Below are 23,767 nucleotides of genomic sequence, written 5' to 3'. Positions count from 1 at the left end.
TTTCTCTTCCACGTCTGTTGCCATCAAATTTTGTGATTTATTGGTGAAAGCCTACCAATAACAATACATAAACTTGAAACTTCGAACTCTTATTAGGAGTCTGACTCAAAATAAATTGTCTTGAATTGCGCTTAGATTTCCTGATGGAATAGCTGATGTATTTTGGTTTGGGACAACATACACGTCAATGGATACTACTCTTACTCTTATGAGGGATCTTGATGTTGCCGCTGGGCAAGAGCTTGCGTGCCCCAATGACTCCAAGGGTGCTGCAACCAAAGAGCGTGTAGGTAACGATTGTTATGTTACCAAGAGCTCTCACTTCCCGCTTTTGGTGAAGCCACGCATCTTCCGTCTTCTACTCGTATTTTCTTCATTGTATCAGTAAGCCTAGCGCGCATGATACACGCGGAGCACACCCACCTCGCTGTCTCGCCTGGCACGCGACAATAGCATTGCGGTTAAGAGAAGTGAGAGCTCTTGGTAACTTCGTTACCCTACACACTCTTTGCTGCAACACACACACACACATAAATACACAAACAAACACACAAGCAGAAAGACTAAACACAATTACATTTGTATTGAACACTCAAGCAGTGACTAAAGTTTATTACTGCATTAAAATGTAGGGTTTGTGGTTACAGCATGAATAAAGAGTGAAATAGAAAAAAAAGAAACCAAAACGTTTCCATATCATATCTCTAGTGTAACACTTAATTATTATGTAAATTAAATAATGCGCCACTCTTTTCTGATTCAGCATAAATATTGATTGTAATTTACATTACAAAATTACATACCATGTAATTGTGAGGCAAAAGTACTTCACAACAATTTATGAGTGCTAAAAAAAACATTTACTTGTTACTGATAATTTTATTATTCTATACTCACTTTGAAAAGAAAATGTTATAAAACTACAAATAACTCAACACATGAATTAATAATATCACATTTATAAAATTACTATAGAGTGATGGAATATTAACAATATAATTATCTAAAAACTCTATGATAAAATGTAAAACTCGAACAACCATTTAAATCGTAATGATACGGTTATATTATGATAAATTGATACATAAAATATGTAATAATTAATCACAACCACAAAAAAAAATCAAATATCAAAACTAAATAAACCACCGAGTCACCCCAAACAATCACATAACCGAAAAGCGAAAGGGAATGTTTGAGAGTCTAAATAGTACAAATGTTGTGAATACAATGCCTTCTTGGAGCAAGTGGACTTTACAGAATAAATACAAAATGAATTATTTTGGGATCAGACAATTGAAGAGATCAACCTCAAAATTATCAAGATTTTCTGAATATTTCAATCCATTCCTGTCTGTCGCAGCTTGATAATTAAATCTTCTGTTACCGTCTGCAAATTCTTTTTTTTTTTCATTCACAGGAGCAACATCACAGCCAAAGGTAACATTTGTAATTCTTGGGCAAGGGTAGCCGAGTTCCTTTCTTCTCAAATGGCTACTCCTATAGACTTAATATATATTTATATGGGAGATTTGCTGACCAATATAAGGCTTTGCTTTATTTCAGTCTGGTGAATTCACTGAAAGTGTTTAATGTTTTGACCGAGAGTGTTTAAAATGATGAATTTTTAAAATGTGGACTACAATGTCAGATGACGGTGAGAGAAACTACATAGAAAAGGAGCAATACCCATGTTTGTTCTTTATTTATAAGAACACACTGTGGAAGGATCCCATTTCTAACTACTTGCTTCTTGCTTCCATGATAACTTCACATGCATACATTTGAGAGATTAAAGACTCAAAAACGATTGTAAAGAAAACAAAAAGACAAGTTACAAATGCCATCACCTCAAAGATCATACTATCTCTTAACCCCTAATGTACCATCCAACCTCTATATGTAATTCAGGCCAAGTCCGGGAATATCTATGGGAAAATTCTCACCATAGTTTTCAAAAATTCGCTCCTTGGCAAGAACGCGATTATGCACACACATGTACAGTGCTTTTCAGACTTGTACTTAAGAGAAAATATACAAATGCAGATTAGATAGCATCATGTAATTCATGCAAAAAGGCTCCCTGACAGTCTTGACAGGTATGTAGGAGGTTGGTTCTCCATGGAGCACACTACCATGCCTGGGACACTAACCAAGTTATGCATTAAATTGAAATGTCAATTAAGCATTTTACCAGCATACATAATCATACATTTAATTGTTATACTTTGGCAGCCGAGGCTGATCAAGATAGTCAGCAGCCCAATATGCAGAAAATAGGGTCGAAATTTGGGTTAAGAGATTGAAAAGGTGAGGAGTGACAGGAAAGAAAAATAAAAGAGTCTCAATGACAAATATACGAAGAGGTTTATTTAACAATTACAGCCAAAGTGATGAGAAATGATTTGTTATCGATCACTCTGAAGGATAACAATGATTCTGTAAAAAAAAAAACTATAGCAAAGCGAGAGAAGAAAAAAAAAGAAAATTTTTATTTAAAGACAATAACAAAGACGAAGTTGTGCTTATGACAAGATGAAAGCGTGTCAAAGTTACTTTTACAAATACCGGAGAGCATATTCTAACTATAAAGAAAAGGTCATCTACATTACAATTTCTTTAAAAGATAATAGCGTACATATAAAAAAATATTGCAGTATTATACAAATATTATTTGTAAAATTTTACGTGGTATGAGTTGGGAGGGTACAGGATAAAACAAAACAAACTAATTTCTTGGAGAAAATTATCATCAGCTGATTAGTAATCAATGCCTTTAATAGGTTAGATTTGTTAAACGTTACAAAACAGTAAAGCAATAAAAATAATTCTCCAATAAAAAGTTAGAAAAGAAAGCTTCCAAAAATATGAAAGCATCAACCACCAACCAAATAAACCAATAATCCACTGCTGTGTATATTAAATGAGAAATATATCAATTACCATAACATTATTATATATAAATAATAATGAAGGTTGAATGAAATATTGAGGGGAAAGCAAAATAGAAGGAAAAAAAAAAGGAATTCACAATTATATTCGTTCAAATAAGTCAAATATAGTGTATTCTAATTGATAAAAAAGTATCTAGAAAAAGCCCTGTCAAAGTCAACAGGATTCATACACCAGAACAATCCGATCAAAAAAAAAAAAAAAGACCATCATTTCAGCTCTTATATTATCTTATTTAAGTACTGCTTATGGATCTACATAAGAGTGGAAAGATTTAACACTAAAGTTGACATGAAAGAAGAGACAAAAAGTAAAGCAAATTGGAATTCAGAATATACATTTTAGCCAAATAGTAAGGTACTTAAATGATTAAAATTTCAATTACTTTTCTTTCAGACTCCAGTTTCATTGGAGAGATGGTAAAAACTTTTCCAAGGATTGGAATTTCATTATCATGAGAAAAAAAATCATTTATCAACGTTTTGATTCTGGTGCACAAATTCTGTAACAGTCATGGAGACAGACAGTGAACAGCATGGTAGAATCTAGTTGACGAAAAGTTGCTGAGTGAAATCGACGTAGTCGTAAGAGTCGGGGACAGTTCTGCCTGTTTTGTCCACATATGGACTCATTCTGCTTATACAGTAGTCTGCTTGTTCCTTTGTCAGGTTCTGCAAATGAAGTAAGTAAATAAATAAATGAATAAATCAATATAAATTAGTAAATAAAAAAATAAATAAAAGATAAATAAAATGAATAAGAATAAGAAACGAAGGAATGAACAAACCAATAAATAAGTAAATAATTATTGTTTGCTTTTGTTTATAAGGATTATACGGCACTTGCTATACATTAAGGTCATACAAGCACCAGTAAATAAATAACAAAAAAGAGATAATGGCAATTTGGTGAAGCCATAATTGAAACCAGCACATAATACCATAGTTATGTAATATGAGGTTAATTACTTATACTATCGTTCACACATCCGTTCCAGTCATAGGATTTCATTCCACTTTTTGCAATATTACATTAATTGTACACTTGCCAAACAACCTCAACCATTAAAAATTATCTATCATATCCCTCCCTCCATCTGACATAATTCATTTTCTCTTTGTTGCCAGTCATTCACCTGATCAGTTAAGACCTTGGATATTAAGAAGAGAAAAAAAAGAAAGAAAAAAACTTTAATTCAACCTTTCTAGTTCAGGCCTTCACTCCATATTTTATAACTGAATAACAGAATGGAATTTAGCATTTGGCCACTCACCGCATATAACTCCTGGGCAGTAATGTAAGGCTTTTCTCCAGACGTGAGAGCCCTGAATGCTTGCTCAACCTCTGAACTGGACTGGACATTCTCTGTTTCCCGACTTATCATGAAGGCCATATATTCTTGTAATGACACGAAACCATCTCTGTAAAAAACAGCAGGGGATCGCATTAATTACATTTAAAATGAAAGGAGAAGCACAAAGGTAATGAAGCAACTGAAAGTGAATAATAATCATTTGTTAAAATTAAACTTACAAAGCCTAAAACTTGAAAAGAAAAAGAAATATAGAAATAGTGAAAGAAGGTGATGTCAACGGAACGTTTGAACATCACAATCTGAAACTATTACTTCACTAACCTGGACATTAAAACATAATAAATTGTGATTGATAACAGAGTACTAGTAAATGAGTGAATAATGTAGAATGACTACCAGACAAGCTAATGATTAAACTCATCATCATCATCATTGCCTTTTTCACCCTGGGTCAGGGTATAGGCCACAGACAAACAGTTTCCATCCTTCTCTATCCTGAGCCAACTTTTTTATCTCATTCCAGGTCTTACCACTTCTCTGTATATCAGCTTCTTTAATTCTTCTCCATGTTCCTCGTGGCCTTCCCCTTGATCTTCTGCCCTGAGGGTTCCAGTCCAATACTTTCTTTGTTATAGTTGAGTCATTCTTTCTAAGCGTGTGTCCAATCCATCTCCATCGTCTTCTTCCTATATCCTCTCCCACTGGTTTCTGTTGTGTTCTTTTCCATACTTCTTCATTTTTTATTCTATCCATCCATTTTATTCTGAGTAGCTTACGCATGCACCTGTTTACGAAAATCTGTACCCTCCTTATACATGCCTGTGATGCGTTCCAAGTTTCACATCCATACAGTAGGACAGACTTCACGTTTGAGTTGAAAAGTCTTAGCTTTAGTTGAAGGGAGATATCTTTAGTTCTCCAAACTCTGTTCAAAGATGTGAATGCAGCCTGTGCCTTTCCTATTCGTGCTTTCACCTCTGCTTCCGTGCCTCCATCCTTGTCAATTATACTTCCGAGATAGCAGAAAGTGTCTATATCTTCGAGTTCCTGATCTTTAACTTTGATCTGCTCCCTTTGACGCGTACCTATCCTCAAGACCTTTGACTTTGCAGGGTGAATTCTTAGACCAATTGATTCCGACAGGCTGTTTATAATTGTGGTTTTTTCTTGCATCTGGTCCTGGGTGTGGGACAAAAGAGCCAGATCATCTGCAAAATCCAGATCATCCAACTGTGTCCAGGGGGTCCACTGTATCCCATTTCTTCTCCCTTTGGAGGTTTCCTTCATTAGCCAATCAATGGCAAGGATGAACAGGAATGGAGAGAGCAAGCATCCCTGCTTGACACCAGTCTTAATTTCAAAGCTGTCAGTAAGCTGATCTTCATGTACAACCCTGCAACTTGATCCTTCATATATTTCCTTAATGAGGTTTACTATCTTTTCAGGGAGTCCATAATGTGCCAGAATTTTCCACAATGTTGCTCTGTCAATACTGTCGAAAGCCTTCTCGTAATCCAGAAAGTTGACAATAAGAGGAGAGTTCCATTCTATAGACTGTTCCACTATGACTCGCAGAGAGGCAATCTGGTCGGTGGTTGAACGGTTTTTTCGAAAACCTGCCTGTTCGTCCCGCAGTTTAGCATCTGTTGCATTCTTAATTCTCTCTAAAATAATACGGTTGAAAACCTTTCCTGGGATAGAAAGAAGAGTGATGCCTCGATAATTATTACAATTACTGAGGTCCCCTTTCTTTGGAAGCTTGATAAGATGTCCTTCCTTCCAATCCTTTGGGAATATCCCGTCATTCCAGATTCTCTCAAATAGTGGGTGCAGGGCCTCAGCATTTCTTTCCGCATCAACTTTTAGAGCCTCCGGTGGAATCTGGTCTGGTCCAGCAGCTTTCCCCCTTTTCATCTTGTTAATGGCACCCACAATCTCTGCTATCGATGGTGGATCACAGCTAATTGGTAGCTCATTCCTTGCAGGCAAAATTTCTGGCTGGTTGTCTGGTGGTGGTCTGTTCAGAAGGCAGTTGAAATGTTCCCTCCATCGTTCAGATTGAGCCTCTTTTCCAAAAATAGTTTTCCCATCTTTGTCTTTGACTGGTACCTCTGGTTTCCCATATTTTCCAGCAAGTGTCTTGGTAGTTTGATAAAGGATCCTCATGTGTCCTCCAGTCGCTGCTGCTTCTGCTTTCTCTGCAAGTCTGTTCATGAATGCTTCCTTGTCTTTCTTCACAGATCTTTTGACTTCCTTAGCTATGGCTCGATACTGCTCTTGTGCATCCAGTCTTGAAGCCCTTGTTCGGCTTGCATTCACTTGTTCCTTCCTTGTTCTCCTCTTTTCAATAAGGTCCAAGGTGGTTGGACTTATCCATTCTTTATGTTCTGATTTCTTTACCCCCAATACCTCGTGGCAAGTTGTTATGTAGACTTCCTTGATCTTTGCCCAATGTGACTCTACATCTATGTCCTCCTCGAGCTCAGTAAGAGGTTGGAATCTATTACTCAATTGTAGTTTGAATTCCTCATTCTTTTCCCCATCAAGTGCATTCAACTCGAATTTTCTTCTTGTATGTGATCTGGCCCCGTGTTTTCTGAGTCGGAGCTTAAGCTTTGCCAATAGCAGGTGGTGGTCTGATCCAACATCTGCCCCTCTCCGTACTGTCACATCTTCCAATGAACGTCTGAATCTACGAGAGATACAAAAATGATCAATCTGATTCTCTGTCATACCATCTGGTGAGACCCAAGTTGCTTTGTGGATCCTCTTATGGGGGAACACTGATCCTCCAATCACGAAACTGTTGAATGCACAGAAATTTGCAAATCTCTCACCATTATCATTCATTTCTCCCATGCCATGACGTCCCATGATACCTTCATAGCCTACGTTATCCTGTCCCACTTTTGCATTAGCATCTCCCATCAATATGTTGATGTCTTTCCTTGGCAACTTGTCAATGACTTGTTGTAGCAGACCATAAAATGTATCTTTGTCCTCATCTGTTGCATCATTTGTTGGGGCATAGATCTGTACAATGTTCATGCTGATCTTCTTACTCCGTGTTGTAAAGGACGCCATGATGATCCTTTCTCCGCATTGTTCCCATCCTCTCAGTGACTTCTGGGCAAACTTGCTTAGAATTATTCCTACTCCCTGTATATGAATCCCGTCCCCTCTCCCTGAATATAAAATCTTCTCCCCAGACTTGAGGTGTTTCTGTCCGGATTGTATCCAGTGGGTTTCGCTTACTCCAAGTATATGCAGCCTGTATCTTCTCATCTCAGTCACAACTTGAGAGCTTTTTCCTGCTTCATACATGGTGCGAACGTTCCACGACGCAATTCGAAGCTGCTTGTTTGGCGAAGACGTCATCGGGTCAGCAGAGTCCTTTCGGCTTTGTCTGTTGTCCTTCATAAATTCTGATATTCCAGAAACTCTTCGGTCGCCCAAGCTAAAAAAAGGATTTGGTTTGTCTGTCTGTGTTTCTGTAACGGTTAGAGTTTAACGGAAAGGGGTGTTAACCCTTTGCCAACCCCCAACCTGGAGGACCAGGTGACTCAAAGATGGAGGAATCACACACCATTAGTCGCCTTTTACGACACGCTGGCTTGGCGTTGGGCTATTCTTGACCCTCTCAGTTGAGGGACCCCGGACACCACACGGGGAATTAAACTCATAGTTACAACCAATTGTTTTTCTTTAGAAATCAAATACATTTACCAGATGTGCAACTTTTAGGCTTTTTCACCTGTAGGCCACTGATTTGAGCCCCACTGTGGTGGTGCATAATTAAGTCCTTGGAAAAGGCTCTTGACTCACATTCTTTCCCCATACTCACATGTAAAATAGTACCTAGCCGGTAACAGCATTATCTCTGTCAAAAAGAAATTGCAATAGCACCTTAAGGGCGTTATGCATATTCCTGCATGTTAATTACTGGCTTGGGATCACTTATAAAGCAATCAGACCACATTTAGTATTGGATCTTGTGCAATATAAGAGCTCACGTTATGGGCTTTTAAAAAATAATATTTGACCAGTGTAATAGGACGTCTTTTAGATCTTACCTGTTGGGATCAACCATGTCTAGAATGGCTGTGAATTCTGGGTCTGTCTGTCCTTCTTCCACCATGGGTAAATCGTAACCAAGGGCACGGAGACAAGACTTGAACTCTTGGTGATCTAGTTTGCCACTCTTGTCTTTGTCAAAGTGTCTGTCAAAGATAGGAAAAATATATCTTAATCAATATACCAGATCTTGTTGAAAACCCAGACAATTAAAGGAAAATATAGAGGATTAATTGATTTTTATTTCACCCTATCTTCTCTTACTCTTGCTCATTTTAATTTCATGAGAGATATGACTCATATTCTATATTCATCATTCTGTCATCTTTGAAGTTAGCAAAAAAAAAAAAAATAAATAAATAAATTCCAACCAGTTGTGGATAGAAACCAAACTTGTTCAAGTGTAAATTGAATGTTCTACTTATTTAACGACAAGATTTTCAAGTCTAACTTTTAAAAATGTCTTCATTTTCCAATCATAACTTGATACTTTCAAGAACAAAATCCTTTAATTTGAGCCTTTTTACAGGTGTGGCGTGCCTACCCTCAATTTCAAGTTTCAATGACATTGCATGAATAAAACATGTACTGTTTAATTCAATACAGATAAATCAAAATAACCAATGCCCCAAAAAAAAATTCATACTTGAACATCATGGAGAATTCTCTTAGGGCATCCTCGGAAACGCCACTCCTGTTTCTGGCCTCAATCTGTTGCTCCAAATTGTGTTGCATCCTCATGCACAACTGATCAAGTTGATCCCACTGCTGGGCCAATCCCACAGTGCTGTGTTCTGTGTATCTGTGAACAAAAAATATTTACAACGTTTTATAAAGACCATATGGGACAAAAAAAAAACCCCACTGAAAACTTGAAATAAAAAATTAATACGTTTATAAGGCATACTCATCCTCATCAAACTCTTACAATACCCTTCATAATTTTATCATATCTTTTTCTCACCGGCAACATAGAATAAAGTTTTAAAATAAATAGAATTGTGTTAGTAATAGTTTGAGCAGTTTTGCAACTGTAACACTGTAATGTCATTGAAGCTCCAGAAAAAGGAAAATAGTGGGACAATCTATATATTTTTATTTATTTTTCTCACTTGTCTGTGCTAACAAGTTACTGAGAAAAACTAAGACAGCCAGAATACAAAAAATTGTACTGGAATGATGCAATCAAAAGCAAAACAGCAATCAATGAATACAATTTTAAAAAGCTAATTTTTCTTGTATATCACAATAAACCAACCTGTTGTCTAAAATCAGCCTCTCTTCCATGGCAGCTCCAAGCTCTTCCACTTTCTTAAGATGCCCCTTCTGTGATCGCACTTCAGTGGCCTTTTTCTGAAGAAATTTAAAAAAAAAATGTTTTCAGTAATTCAATTGCACAATCATTTGTTTTTCATAAAGCCTCATCCTAGATCCTTAAAGGATATTAAGTCAACTGTATAGATATCTTCAAGGACAATACTTAAATAAAATAAAATAAAATGTCCTTTATTCATCCCCATGGGGAAATTTCTCTTTAGGGTCTATTCCAAGGGAAGACTGGAATAACCCAGGCGTCATAAACAGTGCAGCGCCGCAAAGTGAGCTAGGGCGAAGTAACTTGCTCCAGGCCAAAAAGCGCGGCAGATGATCGAACTCAGTACCTTTTGGGTACAGAGCAAAGACTGCAACACTGAGCCACGCTGGTTCATAAATATTAACATTAATTTGTATTTGCGATTATAACCCACCAGTCAAAATGGGATGAAAGGAGGGGAGAAGATTGACTATGTCTATAATTACATTATCAATATCCTCATCATTATCATAAAGTTTATCTTGGTGGCTTCCAGTTGTTCTTCCAGAGTTCCAGATCCTTCCATCATGGCAGCCCTGTGATTAAAAAATATTCAATGAGAAACAGCCATCAAGAATCAAAATTCCATGTTTTTCCTGATTGATTCTTGCCATTAAAATAAGAAAAACAATACATTATGTGAAAGAAATAGGCAACAATGAGCTTCATATACAGCCATGAGGAAAAGGTATATCACTCATGATAATATCACCATGGCTAAATTTACATTCTGACTGGTATGGCTTTTTTTATCCAACTATACAACTGTGTCAAACCGCAACAATTAAAGTGAATGGTTCTCTCATAGTTATTTCAGTTATTTTTTTAAAAAAACATATTAAGAAGAAGAAGGAAGGAGGGTTGGAGAGTGGGAGGAAGAGAATTGATAATTAGGACTGATATAAATCATCCATTTTTAAACACGTATAATAATTTGACCATCAAAAGAATTCGTTGAAATGATCAAACTTGGGATAGGAGTCAGGGTTCATTACGAACTGTGACTGGCTGCGATGACATTAATAGAGGCTTCATACATCATTAACCCCCCCCCCCCCCCCTTTACAATGCAACATCAGAGGATCAGATCCTGTCTACAAACTAATGAGCTGTTACAGACCTGCCACAGACAACTAACAAGAAATCTGTATATTTTAGGTAAAAATCCAAATGAGAAGAATATAATCTGTATAAACCCAAACTGCGTGAGTTTGACCATTGTTCATATAGCATGTCACATTACAATATTTAATCAAGAACTGGTGTAGTGGAGTTCAATTTGAAAACATATCCATTTCTGGGCAAAATAACATTATTTTTCTTTCACCAATTTTAAATTAAAAACAAACTTTAAAATCTGATCTGGATCCCAAAATAATAAAAAAAATCCGAATTTTGACGAATTTCAGCCCCCCAAAAAACCTGTATTATATCTGTATCAGTGGCAGGTCTGCTATTGTACTTGTCCAGCTTGTATTGGAAGTTAATGAATAAACCTCAAATCCAACCTAGCTTAATCATGCACTGTTCGGTGGTCACTGTTTCTATGTAAAGTCCTCGGGAATCAAGCAGAGCATACTTGTAGCTGGCCTGTGCTTATATTAAGCGGATTTTGATTCTTGAGGTCACCAATGCCTAGATTTGTTGATTTATTTATGTTTTCTCATTTCTTTCTCATCTATCAATTCATTAAAAATCATCAATTCTATATTGAATACAGGCAAAGAGCACAGCAATTACCAACAACATTGGGAGAGGAGGATGGAGTGGATTTTTAGTCTTCTGCTCACAGATGAAAAGATGTGTCTTGATTGCGAAATACACTAAGTAAACAGTTCCTTTCTTCATCAATCATGTCAACAGAAAGGAAAACAGTTTAATTTCTTTGGAACATGCTTGTTAGATTGGGTCGACAATAGGAGAGACAGAACGTTTAAATCATGACTAATCATCATGACAAAAACATGGTCATGTACCTAAGTTTTGAAGAAATTTATAAAATGCATTTCCACTTTTAATACAAATCTGAAAAAAGTGTGTATGAAACAGTGCCGGACAAAACAGAGAGAAAATTACAAGAAATAAAAACCATCCCCCAAAATATCAGCCTGCCTCAAACCTCAGACCTCCTGATTACTGTGTCAGATGTGCTACCATTATGCCAGAGGTTGCCCAATAGTTGGGACGATTTAATGCTTTAAATTTAGGCATTAAGTCGACCCAACTATCAGGTAACGGGTCGATTTTATGCATTAAATTGTCCCAACTAATGGATAACCTCTGCAGTGTAATGGTAGCAACATTTGACCAGTAATTAAGAGTCTTAGGTTTGACCCCTCGTTGAGGCACGCTAATTTTTTGGAATGTTTTTTTTGCTATGTGCTTTGTTTGGCACTGTTTCGTACATACTTTTCATATCTTTCATCTTACAACAGTGCCTGTTCCCTAATTTGTCACTCTTTTAAAATCCATGCGATTAACAATTTTCACTTCCAATTTTAACGACAGCATTGGGGGGGATATTGTTAGAACAATGAAAAGCAAACAGATCTAAATTCAATCGAATGCATCAACTCCTAACAGACATACTAGCAGCGTTGTCCATCATGAAAATGATAAAAAATATAAAGGATATAAAAGGGAGAAAGAAGGGATTCATTGAAGTCAGAAATAAAAACAGAAAAGAAAGAAAGGGAAGTAAATGATGAAATTGAAGGGATAGCAAGCATATAAAGTTTGTTTTTTTTTTAATCGACTGCCTCTGGTTAAGTAAGATGAAGAAACGCTTTCTGGAGGGACAGTAGGTGTTAAATGTTCACTCCCTTATATCAAAGTCCAGTTCAGTATCAGGTTCAAGTGAATATACCATGCAATGCAACTGTTTGCGGATGATTAGTGAATGATCACATTTCACAAGATATCTTGGTCAATCTCAAGTTTTAAAATTCAAATAATAAAATAGTTCAGATAGACAGGCAAGCATTCAATAGATCGCAGAGCACCAAGCATTGACTGCTGGATTATGGTTGAAAAAGGCAAGACTTTAAAAAGAGAGAAAAAAAAGAAAAAAAAGAAGAAAAAAAAGACAGGCAGCAAGCATTAGCTACCCGTCCAAGAGCCACATCCTGAATGAAATAAAAACATTTGAGTTACAAATTCAATTTTGTTTTATAGCTAATATAGAAACAAAACTTTAGCAAACAAGAACAATGTAAGTTATTTTTTATTTTCTTTGAATGACTAAAAACAGAATTGTATGTCTCGAAATTTGTTTTGGAAAGGGGCGTGTTTTTATTTTCCTGTTTTTTCTTTACACGGGGGGGGGGGGGGGGGGGGGGGGGGAGTGATGACAATTTTTGTTGTTCTCAAACTGTCAACTTCTTGCTGTCACTAGCATGATTAATTTGAAGATGACTTCAGGCAGAGAGAACATGATGAAACGAAGTACTTTGATAAAAATGCTATTTATATAAGGATGAATTATTCCTGTTATTAATCCCCGTGAGGAAACTTGTCTTTGGGGTCAATATCAAAAGAAGATTGAAATAACCTATGCATCTTCCACAGTGACTTCATCAAGGTGTGTCAGTCAAACATACTGTACCTCCTGGTTACAAAGCAAGGACCTTACCATTGCCCTGTATAGCAACTTTTCATTGTAATTATAACTTTTCAAATTATCATACAATAAATTTTGCTGTAACAGGATAACATGTCCGAAATGTTACATTTTAAAACAATATGTATCAATTTACAGCTACTCCTTACCTAGTCTGTGTCAACCATGAATGGAAATTATTAGCTGCCTGGGCAAACTGTTTCCTCAACTGGTCGTTTTCTTCTTGACGGGCACTCTCTTTCTCCAGGTCATTGTCTCTTTCCTATTAAAAAGGAGATGTTACCAAAGTTTAACTCATATCATACAAGAGATGAAGTGAGTAGAAAAGTGCCAGAAGACAATAGAGAATAAAAATTTTCGCGGCGGTGGTGGGGTTTGAACCTGCGACCTTATTGGTTCAACAACTCCGCCTGGCCGGTGAGAGCGTGACTCTACCGTATGAGCTATCCACAAACTCATATCATACCAGATTCAATGGCTTGTCAGCCTGAAGCTGAAGGTCTGCTAATTTTCAAGTCACTCTATAAAATACAGATAATATTCTTCGAAACTTGAGCCTTGGTTTTATAAACTCGACCAGTGCCATAAAGCATTTTGATTACTGTGCATTAATCATTGTTTGTTTTGTTTTTAAGGGTTTTACAGTACTTGCAACACATTTAGGTCGTATCAGCTCCTCTAAAAAGGAAGAAAATGTGATCGTAAAATGTTCTAGAAAAACAATTAAAGCAGGCAAGAAAAAGTAAGACAAAGGGGAATTGGTTCAAATAGGGAACAGGTGTAGATTCCAAGAACATACCAGCATCAGTGTACTTAGTTTGAGATCCCCTAAAGATCTTTCCATGACAAGCCACGTGAATAACACCATACAATCTATGTACATAGAAATGAAAAAAATAAGCAAAATTCGTAATTTAATACCGAAGCATATAGCAGAACTTTTAATTAATTCCCTTGTTTTATCTAAATTGTACTATTGTAACTCCCTTTGGGCGAATTTAGCTAAAGACAAAATTAGCAAACTTCAGGTTGCTCAAAATAACGCAGCCAGGCTCATTGTACGCAATAACAAAAAATACCCGTCAGCAAATCTTCTTCTCCGTGAGTTACATTGGCTTCCTGTGGAAAAAAGAGTTGCCTATAAGATTTGTACTGTTGTCTACAAATCCCTGAGCACGAACAGTCCCTCCTATATTAAAGACCTTCTAAACATATATGTCCCCAATAGAAACTTGAGGTCAAGCAATGACCAATCAATCCTTGTCAAACCTAAGCCATTGCGTAAAACAGGTGAACAATCTTTTCAATTTTCGGCCCCCCATTTTTGGAACTCTCTCCCATCACACGTGAGATGCTCGGATTCGTTGACAACGTTCAAATCTCGCTTAAAGTATTATCTTTTTACGTCATAATGTTGCAATATTATTTTCATATTTTGTTGTTGTTTAAATTGAATTCGTATCACGTTTCCTTCACACTTGTCTCACTGTAATATGTTTTGTTTTATATCACTGTAAAGCGCTCAGAGCCTGTGACAACGGGGTAAAGCGCTATATAAATGCCATTTATTATTATTATTCAGTGCCTTTGATGATCTAGGGTATGGATAATCTTTCCATTGATCAATGATTTTGTTTTTCTTATCAAATAAAGCGGGTTTAGACTACTCGTTGACAGTTACTATATATATTGTTACTTTGATTTCATCAATTCTGTGTAATTATCAATATTTAAAATATAAAAATTAAAAACTATACTGCCATGGAAGACTTCTATTCAGACTGAGTCCAAATAACCTGTTGACTGCTCATGCGCATTGAAATTTGAGTCTGAATAATCACGGGAGACTTTTCAGACTTAAGTCCAAATTGCTGCAGCCCATGAAAAAACCACACAATACTCTATTTTAATTTGTCTTATCATCATCATCATCATTGCCTTTTCCATCCTGGGTCAGGGTATATCCATAGCCCACAGACAAACATTTTCCATCCTTCTCTAACCTGAGCTAACTTTTTTATCTAGTTCCATGTCTTATCACTTCAGTATATATCAGCTTCTTTTATTCTTCTCCATGTTCCTCGTGGCCTTCCCCTTGATCTTCTGCCCCGAGGGTTCCAGTCCAATACTTTCTTTGTTATACTGGAGTCATTCTTTCTAAGGGTGTGTCCAATCCACCTCCATCGTCTTCTTCCAATTTCCTCTCCCACTGGTTTTTGCTGTTCTTTCCATACTTCTTCATTTTTTATTCTATCCATCCATGTTATCCTAAGTAGCTTACACATGCACCTGTTAACGAAAATCTGTACCCTCCTTATACATGCCTGTGATGCATTCCGAGTTTCACATTCAATTTGTCTTATTATACCAGGTATTGCAAAAACTATGAATGACGAATGTACAAAATCATTAAAAATCTAAATTTGAAATGACTTTATATATTTTATTAAACGACGTGGCTAGCCGTACTTAAGGGGTAGACTGGCAGGCTAGACGTCATTAAGTACGGGGGGCACAGGAGTCTAGCCGTACTTATTCTGGGGCCTTGACCCCTGGTCGTGTCAAAGGTCACATCCGGTAAGTCGACCGTATGGGCCGTGGCGCCAACCGCGAAGCCATGATTGTTTTCTCCCGATTTACGAGCATCATCAATTTCAATACGTAGTATTTCAATAATGGCCATCGCTATTGGTGACAATTTTTCATCTTATCAACAATTGCCAAAATGCAGTTGCAGACTGAGACTGACACCATTTTTATTCGTCAGGATTCTGTAAAGGTAAGAATTTGTCTTTTCTTCTTTTCTTTTAAAAAAAATTCTCAGTCAAGGCTAGGACTAGGACCGGACTAGACTAGGACAGTGTAAAAAGTATTCGAGCGGTGGCGATATTTATGATGAGATATAATATGAATGAATGAGAAAGTAATTGTATTGTAATATCAACACGCCTTACTGACTGGCGCGTGTGTCATGTGTTCTGCATTCCAATGTGATCTTAATATGATGGATTAATCCTTCGTTGAGTTTATTTCTAGAGTACTGGTGTAACTGTAAATGTAACAACTGGGCTGGTGACTGGTGGGCAGTTTAGTGAGCAGCAGCAGTGGTAGTGGAACTCAAATTGTGATCCACTCGCCCAGAAGTATAAATTGTTACTGCAAATTGCCGAGCACATTGGTTGGGGGGGGAGGGGAGGCAGTAACTCTAAAATTGTGGGAGTTGGTAATTGGTAGGAAACGTCCAGTTTTTGTCATTCCAGCACTAAGCTAATTAGTGGCTGTGACCCGATTTTTAGGACTTTGGAGTTGGAGTGAAATGCCTCATGATGATGATATTGATAATGACAATGTGTCACATAGTCTGTAGATATACAGTATTGTCAAATAATGAAAAACGATATTATTATCATTATTAATATTAATATTACTTTTTTTTTCAATTTATTTTGTTATTATTATTATTATTATTATTATTATTATTATTATTATTATTATTATTATTATTATTATTATTATTATTATTATTTATAATTATTAACTTAAGCAATGGCATTGGTATGTGCCATTTTCACTGCGGTGAATTTAATTAATTTTTATTTCATCGACAGCCAACAGGAAAGAATTCAGTTGACCGTACTGGTGTCCTGACAATACAATCAAGAAAGATAGCTGGCTCAAGATGTGTTGTGGCAATCTTATCAATCAGCAAACCATCATCTGTGCCTGCAAGCACTTTTTGAAACTGGTTAGTATTCTTTTCAAATCTTCATAGCATCCTTACATTCTTACATTTTTATTGGTGATCAATAAAGTACACTTGAGCACGGAAATTTCGAACAATTTGTTCGAGATTTTTGTGTTTTCGAGTTTTCCAAATTTGAGGATTTTATGGACGTAAATGAAAATGTGGGTGGTCTTGATAAAATTCATATGATTATAACTCTCCGTTATTATGAACTCTGTCGAGAGTCGATAGTGAGACTATTCAATTTCCTTTTCTCGGCCAGTTCAACACAATTCGCGAAAAAAAAAATTCAATGGACCACAAGGGAATGTCCAGTTTGTTTGAGATTTTCGTTTTGCCAATACTAATGTAATAGAGGGTTTAAAACTGGGCATTGTACCAAGTTTGAGATTTGCATGCTCGGGTGTAAATGCTCATTTTTCTTAATGTAATTGACAAAGGATTATTTGAATTGAGTTACTACTGCATTTATGAACTTAATAGAGTTTGTTGCCAAGAGTTTTGGCCTGTGGATGTTAAACCAATGAAATTTCAACTGTGTTGGTGAGAACGATGACCAGTTAAAAAAAAATTGGTATGTGAATGATAAATTCATTTTATGACAATGATTTTAATTTTATAGCCATGTCTAAAATTGCTAATGAAAAGTCTCTTTTATTTCCATTTTTCAAACCAGAACAAGACCAACCCTCTTTGTGGAACTACAGAAAAAACAGTCGCAAACAAGTGGTGTTGACTTTATTCCTGGAGGCGAAAGAAAATTTTTCTCCTATGAGTTTGCGAAAGAAAATTATTGCTTTTTATTTTGAGCTAGATATATTATCACCATTCAGCTGTTTTCTTGTCTAAAATAGATTTGATTTTGCAGTTCAAGTTGATTACATACTTATCTCACAAGCAGTAGCCTATTTTAGAAATTGAAAAATGAGGGTAGTACGTCATATCATATTTTGCGAAATCATATTTCGAGAATTTTTAATATATCAAGGAATCATCTGATAAGTAATCTGGTAAATAATTAGTTTTTCTGATTACAATGATGAATTCGTAAGGTATAAATCAACTCTGACCATAAAATGAAAGAGTACGGAAATATTTTAATTTTTCAGCATTTATTTCTCGAGGGAATGGGTTAGCGAATCATTTATACATTTTTTAGACAGATCAATCTACTCAATTTTCGTCATCTCTTGTCCTATGACGCTCATTATTTTGAAAATTTTATGGATCAGCTTATGTCGAATTAGTGCTTTCTCAAATTTCCGTTTTATGTCATTTTCTGATTTTCATACAATCATACATGTCATTTTCCTTTAGATTGTTTTCAAATATATTCAGAATCTTTTTTGTGTGTTTTGCATCATGATGGAAGTATTTTGGGGGAAATTTAAATATGTAAGATTTTTTAATTTTAAAAATTGATTTTTTCCTGTCGATCAGCGCCACAATTTCAGTCGAATTAAAAAAAAATATTCTAAAGAATTTCTTTTCAAGACCAGTGGTAAACTCTTCCATCATTATCTAGTTATTTATGTAATATACATTGTGTGTAATTTTGAAAGAAATTTATACGCTGGCTTTTGGTTCATCTATGTTAGAAATTTTAGTTTTAGGGTTTTACATCTAATTTTAGCCTATAGGGTGCCCCTTTAAAATGTAAAAAAAATATATTAAAGAGTTTGTTTTTTTTGGGGGGGGGGGGGGATTTTTTTTTTTTTTGTGTGTTTAACATCAATCACATTATTAGTTTATGAGATTAACTATAAATCATAATTGACCACCAAATTATTTTTAAAAAAATGAAAAATGGATGTCAAAAATAAAAAAAAAAATTCTAAGTGGTATGGGTTAGCGAATCAATTATATTTTTTTTTCCAGAGTTTGATCAATTTTCAAAATTCTACTATTTACTTGTTCCATATATATTGATTATACTTTGGAATTTTGATGGATGTTGTCTGCAAAATTAGCTTGTTTATCAAATTAAAGAAAGATTATGTTTTTTCTAAAAAATCCATTTTGCATCATTTTCTGATTTTCTAACATTCATATCTGGATTATTTTCCATCAGATCGTCTTCAAATTTGTCAGAATCTTTCGTATGATGGGTTTTGCATCGTGATGGATTTGGCTTTGGGCTAAACTAAAATTTAGTAGTTTGAATTTTTAAATTGGATTTTTTCCTGTCGTTTCATGAGTGCCATATTTTCAATCGTAATCGAAAAACAATTCTTTAAATAAATTTTTCAAGACTTGCTAAACCTATCCATCATGATGTTGCTCTTGCTGTAGGAAACATTGTGTTTAAATTTGGAAGGTATCCGTTGGTTTTTGGTGCATCACTGTAGGAATTCTTTTTTTTTTTTTTGGGGGGGGGGGGGGGGGGGGTTGGTGTTTGGTCTAAATTTAGCCTATATTGTCTGTGGAATTGAAGACATTTAAATATATTGAGTTTTTTATATAGAGCAATATCCACTAAATGTGCTTAAAGCGCTTTACAAGGGGTCCCTGGTCAACAGCAACATTTAACATGTTGGACAGGACAGGACATGACGCCTGTTAGGCGATATTACAATTCTTTGGACAGAGACAACACTGTTAAGGCCAGGTACTCATTTTACACCACGGTACGGTGAGAAAATGAGTAAAGAGCCTTTTACAAGAAATCACTCGAACCCATGACCTTCCGATATGAAAGCAAGTGTCATACCATAAGACCACATTGCTGCACATTTAATTTTTTTTGGTGTGTGTTCGTCATCAAATTAGACCTCCTACCACCTAAAAACAACAGGGGAATACCAATATTTGCATTGCAATAAAAAAACGGATTTTTGACTATAGGTCCCCCTTTTAAGGTGAAATATTTCCTATCTCAGATGGTTTGTTTTAAGCGGACTGTAGTGCGTTCCACTGTGGGATTTTTTTTTTTTTTCATTTAATTGTATTCACTGTCAGTGGTGACATATAATTTTACTGCCTAGTTTTGATCTCCATTACACACTATCCCTACCACTACCACCAGTGCTTTTACAGACTGAGTCCCTACCATCAGGGCTATTACACACTGAGTCCCTACCACCAGCGCAATTAGCCACTGAGTCCCTACCACCAGTGATTTTGTAGACATTGGGTCCCTACCACCAGCGCAATTAGCCATTGAGTCCCTACCACCAGTGATTTTGTAGACATTGGGTCCCTACAACCAGTGTTATTAGCCACTGAGTCCCTACCACCAGTGATTTTGTAGACATTGAGTCCCTACCACCAGCGCAATTAGCCATTGAGTCCCTACCACCAGTGATTTTGTAGACATTGGGTCCCTACCACCAGTGTTATTAGCCACTGAGTCCCTACCACCAGTGATTTTGTAGATATTGAGTCCCTACCATCAGTGCTATTAGCCACTGAGTCCCTACCACCAGTGATTTTGTAGACATTGAGTCCCTACCACCAGTGTTATTAGCCACTGAGTCCCTACCACCAGTGATTTTGTAGACATTGAGTCCCTACCACCAGCGCAATTAGCCATTGAGTCCCTACCACCAGTATTTTGTAGACATTGGGTCCCTACAACCAGTGTTATTATTATTAGCCACTGAGTCCCTACCACCAGTGATTTTGTAGACATTGAGTCCCTACCATCAGCCAGTATTTTGTAGACATTGGGTCCCTACAACCAGTGTTATTATTATTAGCCACTGAGTCCCTACCACCAGTGATTTTGTAGACATTGAGTCCCTACCATCAGTGTTATTAGCCACTGAGTCCCTACCACCAGTGATTTTGTAGACATTGAGTCCCTACCACCAGTGTAATTAGCCAGTAAGTCCCTACCACCAGTGCTATTAGCCTTTGATTCCCTATCACATCACCAGTGCAGTTAGCCACTGAGTCCCTACCACCAGTGCTATTAGCCAGTAAGTCCCTACCACCAGCGCTAATAGCCACTGAGTCCCTACCACCAGTGTTATTAGCCATTGAGTCTATACCACCAGTGCTATTTGCCATTGAGTCCCTACCACCAGCACTATTGGTCACTGAGCCCCTACCACCAGTACAATTAGTTACTGTCCTTACCACCAGTGCTTTCCAGCCATAGAAACCCTACCACCAGTGCTATTAGCCACTGAGTCCCTACCACTACCACCAGCGCTTTTACAATTATTACTATTAGCTGTTGAGTCCCTACCACCAGCGCAATTAGCCATTGAGTCCCTAACACCAGTGCTATTTGCCATTGAGTCCCTACCACCAGCGCAATTAGCCGTTGAGTCCCTTCCACCAGTGCTATTTGCCATTGAGTCCCTACCACCAGTGCAATTAGCCACTGAGTCCCTACCATCAGTGCTATTAGCCACTGAGCCCCTACCACCAGTGCTATTAGCCACTGAGTCCCTACCACCAGTGCTTTTAGCAACTGAGTCCCTACCACTTGTGCTATCCAGCCATAGAGACCCTACCACCTGTGCTATTAGCCACTGAGTCCCTACCACCAGTGCTATCCAGCCATAGAGACCCTACCACCAGTGCTATGAGCCAGTGAGTCCCTACCACCAGTGTTATTAGCCACTCCCACTACCACCAGCGCTATTACTATTATTACTATTAGCCATTGTCATTGCGTCCCTACCACCAGTGCTATGTACCATTGAGTCCTTACCACCAGCGCTATTGGCCTTTGAGACCCTACCACCAGTGCTATTAGCCATTGAGTCCCTACCACCAGTGCTATCCAGCCACTGAGTCCCTACCACCAGTGCTATGTGCCATTGGGTCCTGACCACCAGCGCTATTGGCCTTTGAGGCCCTACCACCAGTGCTATCCAGCCATAGAGCCCCTGCCACCAGTGCTATCCAGCCACTGAGTCCCTACCACCAGTGCTATTACCCATTTGAGATAGAACAAAATTGACGTCACTCAGTTCTTTATTATCGTTTTTAGCCATTTTCTAAATGATTAGTTCTCATTGATTGTATCAAGACAAAACTATAAAAGGTTGAGGTTACACATCGATTAGTAGAGTGGTATCACGGAGATCAGTTTTCACAAATAATTCCAGGTGATGGGAAAAAACATCCGGTTAAAAAAGGTTTTGACGAAATATGCAGTGAAGACATGCGAAGGCAAAATATGCCACCGCACATAATAATAATAATAATAATAATAATAATAATAATAATAATAATAATAATAATAAATAATAAATAATCTACCAATCCTTAAGTACAGCTAACTAAGCAATCTACACGACATTAAGTACGGCTAGCCTGCCAGTCTGGCTGTCATTAAGTACGGCTAGACTGGTAGGCTAGACGTACTTAAGTACGCCTAGACTGGTAGGCTAGCCGTCATTAAGTACGGCTAGCCTTTTCCTTTATTAAATAGAGAGAACATTCAGCTTTCATAGAATGTATAGTTTGTATTGCAAATTTAAAAAAAAGTAAACTAAACAGCTATCATTTGTGTCAGTGTCAGTGTCATATATGCAATATTGGCACAAATCAGCTGCGCGAGGTGAGGTACCCCTTGTTTACACATACGTAACGTCATAGCAAGAGACACGTATCTATGCACTATTGGTACTGACCTGACCGCGTCACGGCGGTTTAAGTTATGAGTAAATAAGAGAAAACTCAAGCCATTCCTGCCTGGGCATCTTTCAAAGATTCTTTGGTAGGAAATGGCAGGCTGATCTGAAATATTTACCAACTTATGCACACAACTTTCTTAATAAGAGGAATTTTTTTTTAATCGGTAAAGATATGATTAAGGAATTAAAAAACGATTCTTTTGGTATATGACATGACCATACTCATATACATTCATGTCTAAAAAAAATTAAGATGGCCTGCCCCCCCCCCTTTTTTTTTTTTTTGATTTTTATTTTATTTTAAATTTTACTTACTATGTCCTGGGTCCCATCTTGCCTCCCATCCTTGTGGAAGAGGGGGTATCGACCTTTGCATCTTCGAAATATAATGTTATGATTGTACAGTAACGTTCAGGATTGCTCAATGTTTCTTGGTGGCTTATTTTGTAATATAAAATTGCAGAAATGGTATTTCGAAATAAATACCAAAGAGTTGGTTCTTCCAGTGTTTACTCCTCTATACTCGAACCAGGGTTGCCAGATCATTTTTGAGTAAGAGGCCAAACTAGCTATAGCAGGAGGCCAGATTCCTCGGCAGGAGGCCAAATACCACCAAACCCACCTTAGCCTCGCGAAAACTCTTTAGATTTGTTAAACAATTTATTTCCCCATTTTTGAAGAAGAAAAAAGAAAATTAATTTAAAGGAACATTCGCTGTACTCACCTTAATCAAAACACCATTTCACCATTGCAATTTGTCACTAGATTCTGTGCATTTGTTGATATCGTTGAATTTTTCCTTTTAAACTTAAACAACATCATAGGTCACATATTTGAGTTGTAATCAGCGCAACGAGAAAATAACGAATAATTGACTTGAGACTCAGAAAAAATGGCAAATACAACCGAATTATCACGATGGAAATAAAAAGTTCATTCTAGAGGTCTACACACCGGGAGAACTCCTCAACAAAAGTAACCTTTTTACAAATTAAACTGAATTCAACAGGCCCGTTTCAACGAACCAAGAATCCATTATTGCTCAGCATTTTCTTCACTACTACAAGTAAATGTGCTCGATCCCGAAGAACACTATTCGTTCTGGTTGTAGATG

At 36.9% G+C, this 23,767-nt stretch overlaps 1 protein-coding gene and 1 long non-coding RNA gene across 7 annotated transcripts; one reads left to right on the top strand and one right to left on the bottom strand.

The window, feature by feature from the left end:
* Positions 1-578: 578 nt before the first annotated feature.
* On the bottom strand, positions 579-23,194 carry LOC144979950 (spectrin alpha chain, non-erythrocytic 1-like). 6 transcript variants are annotated; one of them, XM_078927293.1, is made up of 9 exons: positions 22,969-23,194; positions 13,464-13,576; positions 12,803-12,820; positions 10,142-10,231; positions 9,600-9,694; positions 8,988-9,143; positions 8,341-8,487; positions 4,226-4,373; positions 579-3,623 (listed from the first exon to the last, which is right to left on the bottom strand). In XM_078927293.1, exons 5-9 carry the CDS (start codon positions 9,626-9,628, stop codon positions 3,498-3,500), a joined length of 606 nt encoding a protein of 201 aa, XP_078783419.1. In that variant the 5' UTR covers positions 9,629-9,694; positions 10,142-10,231; positions 12,803-12,820; positions 13,464-13,576; positions 22,969-23,194; the 3' UTR covers positions 579-3,497. The 6 variants fall into 6 exon arrangements, with proteins under 6 accessions (XP_078783419.1, XP_078783415.1, XP_078783418.1 ...); XM_078927289.1 differs by having other exon boundaries at positions 9,600-9,696; positions 10,179-10,231; positions 22,969-23,192; XM_078927292.1 differs by lacking the exon at positions 12,803-12,820 and having other exon boundaries at positions 22,969-23,192.
* LOC144979951 (uncharacterized) lies at positions 15,906-17,076 on the top strand. Its single transcript, XR_013646799.1, has 2 exons — positions 15,906-16,093; positions 16,923-17,076. It is a non-coding gene; the product is annotated as an uncharacterized LOC144979951 (long non-coding RNA).
* Positions 23,195-23,767: the final 573 nt, after the last annotated feature.

This window comes from Berghia stephanieae, chromosome 9 (genome assembly GCF_034508935.2).
Source record: "Berghia stephanieae isolate SIO BIC M18660-M18661 chromosome 9, UCSD_Bste_1.3, whole genome shotgun sequence".
NCBI lineage: Eukaryota > Metazoa > Mollusca > Gastropoda > Nudibranchia > Aeolidiidae > Berghia > Berghia stephanieae.
Note: the sequence above shows the minus strand (reverse complement) of the source record. Positions and strands in the feature narration are given on the sequence as shown.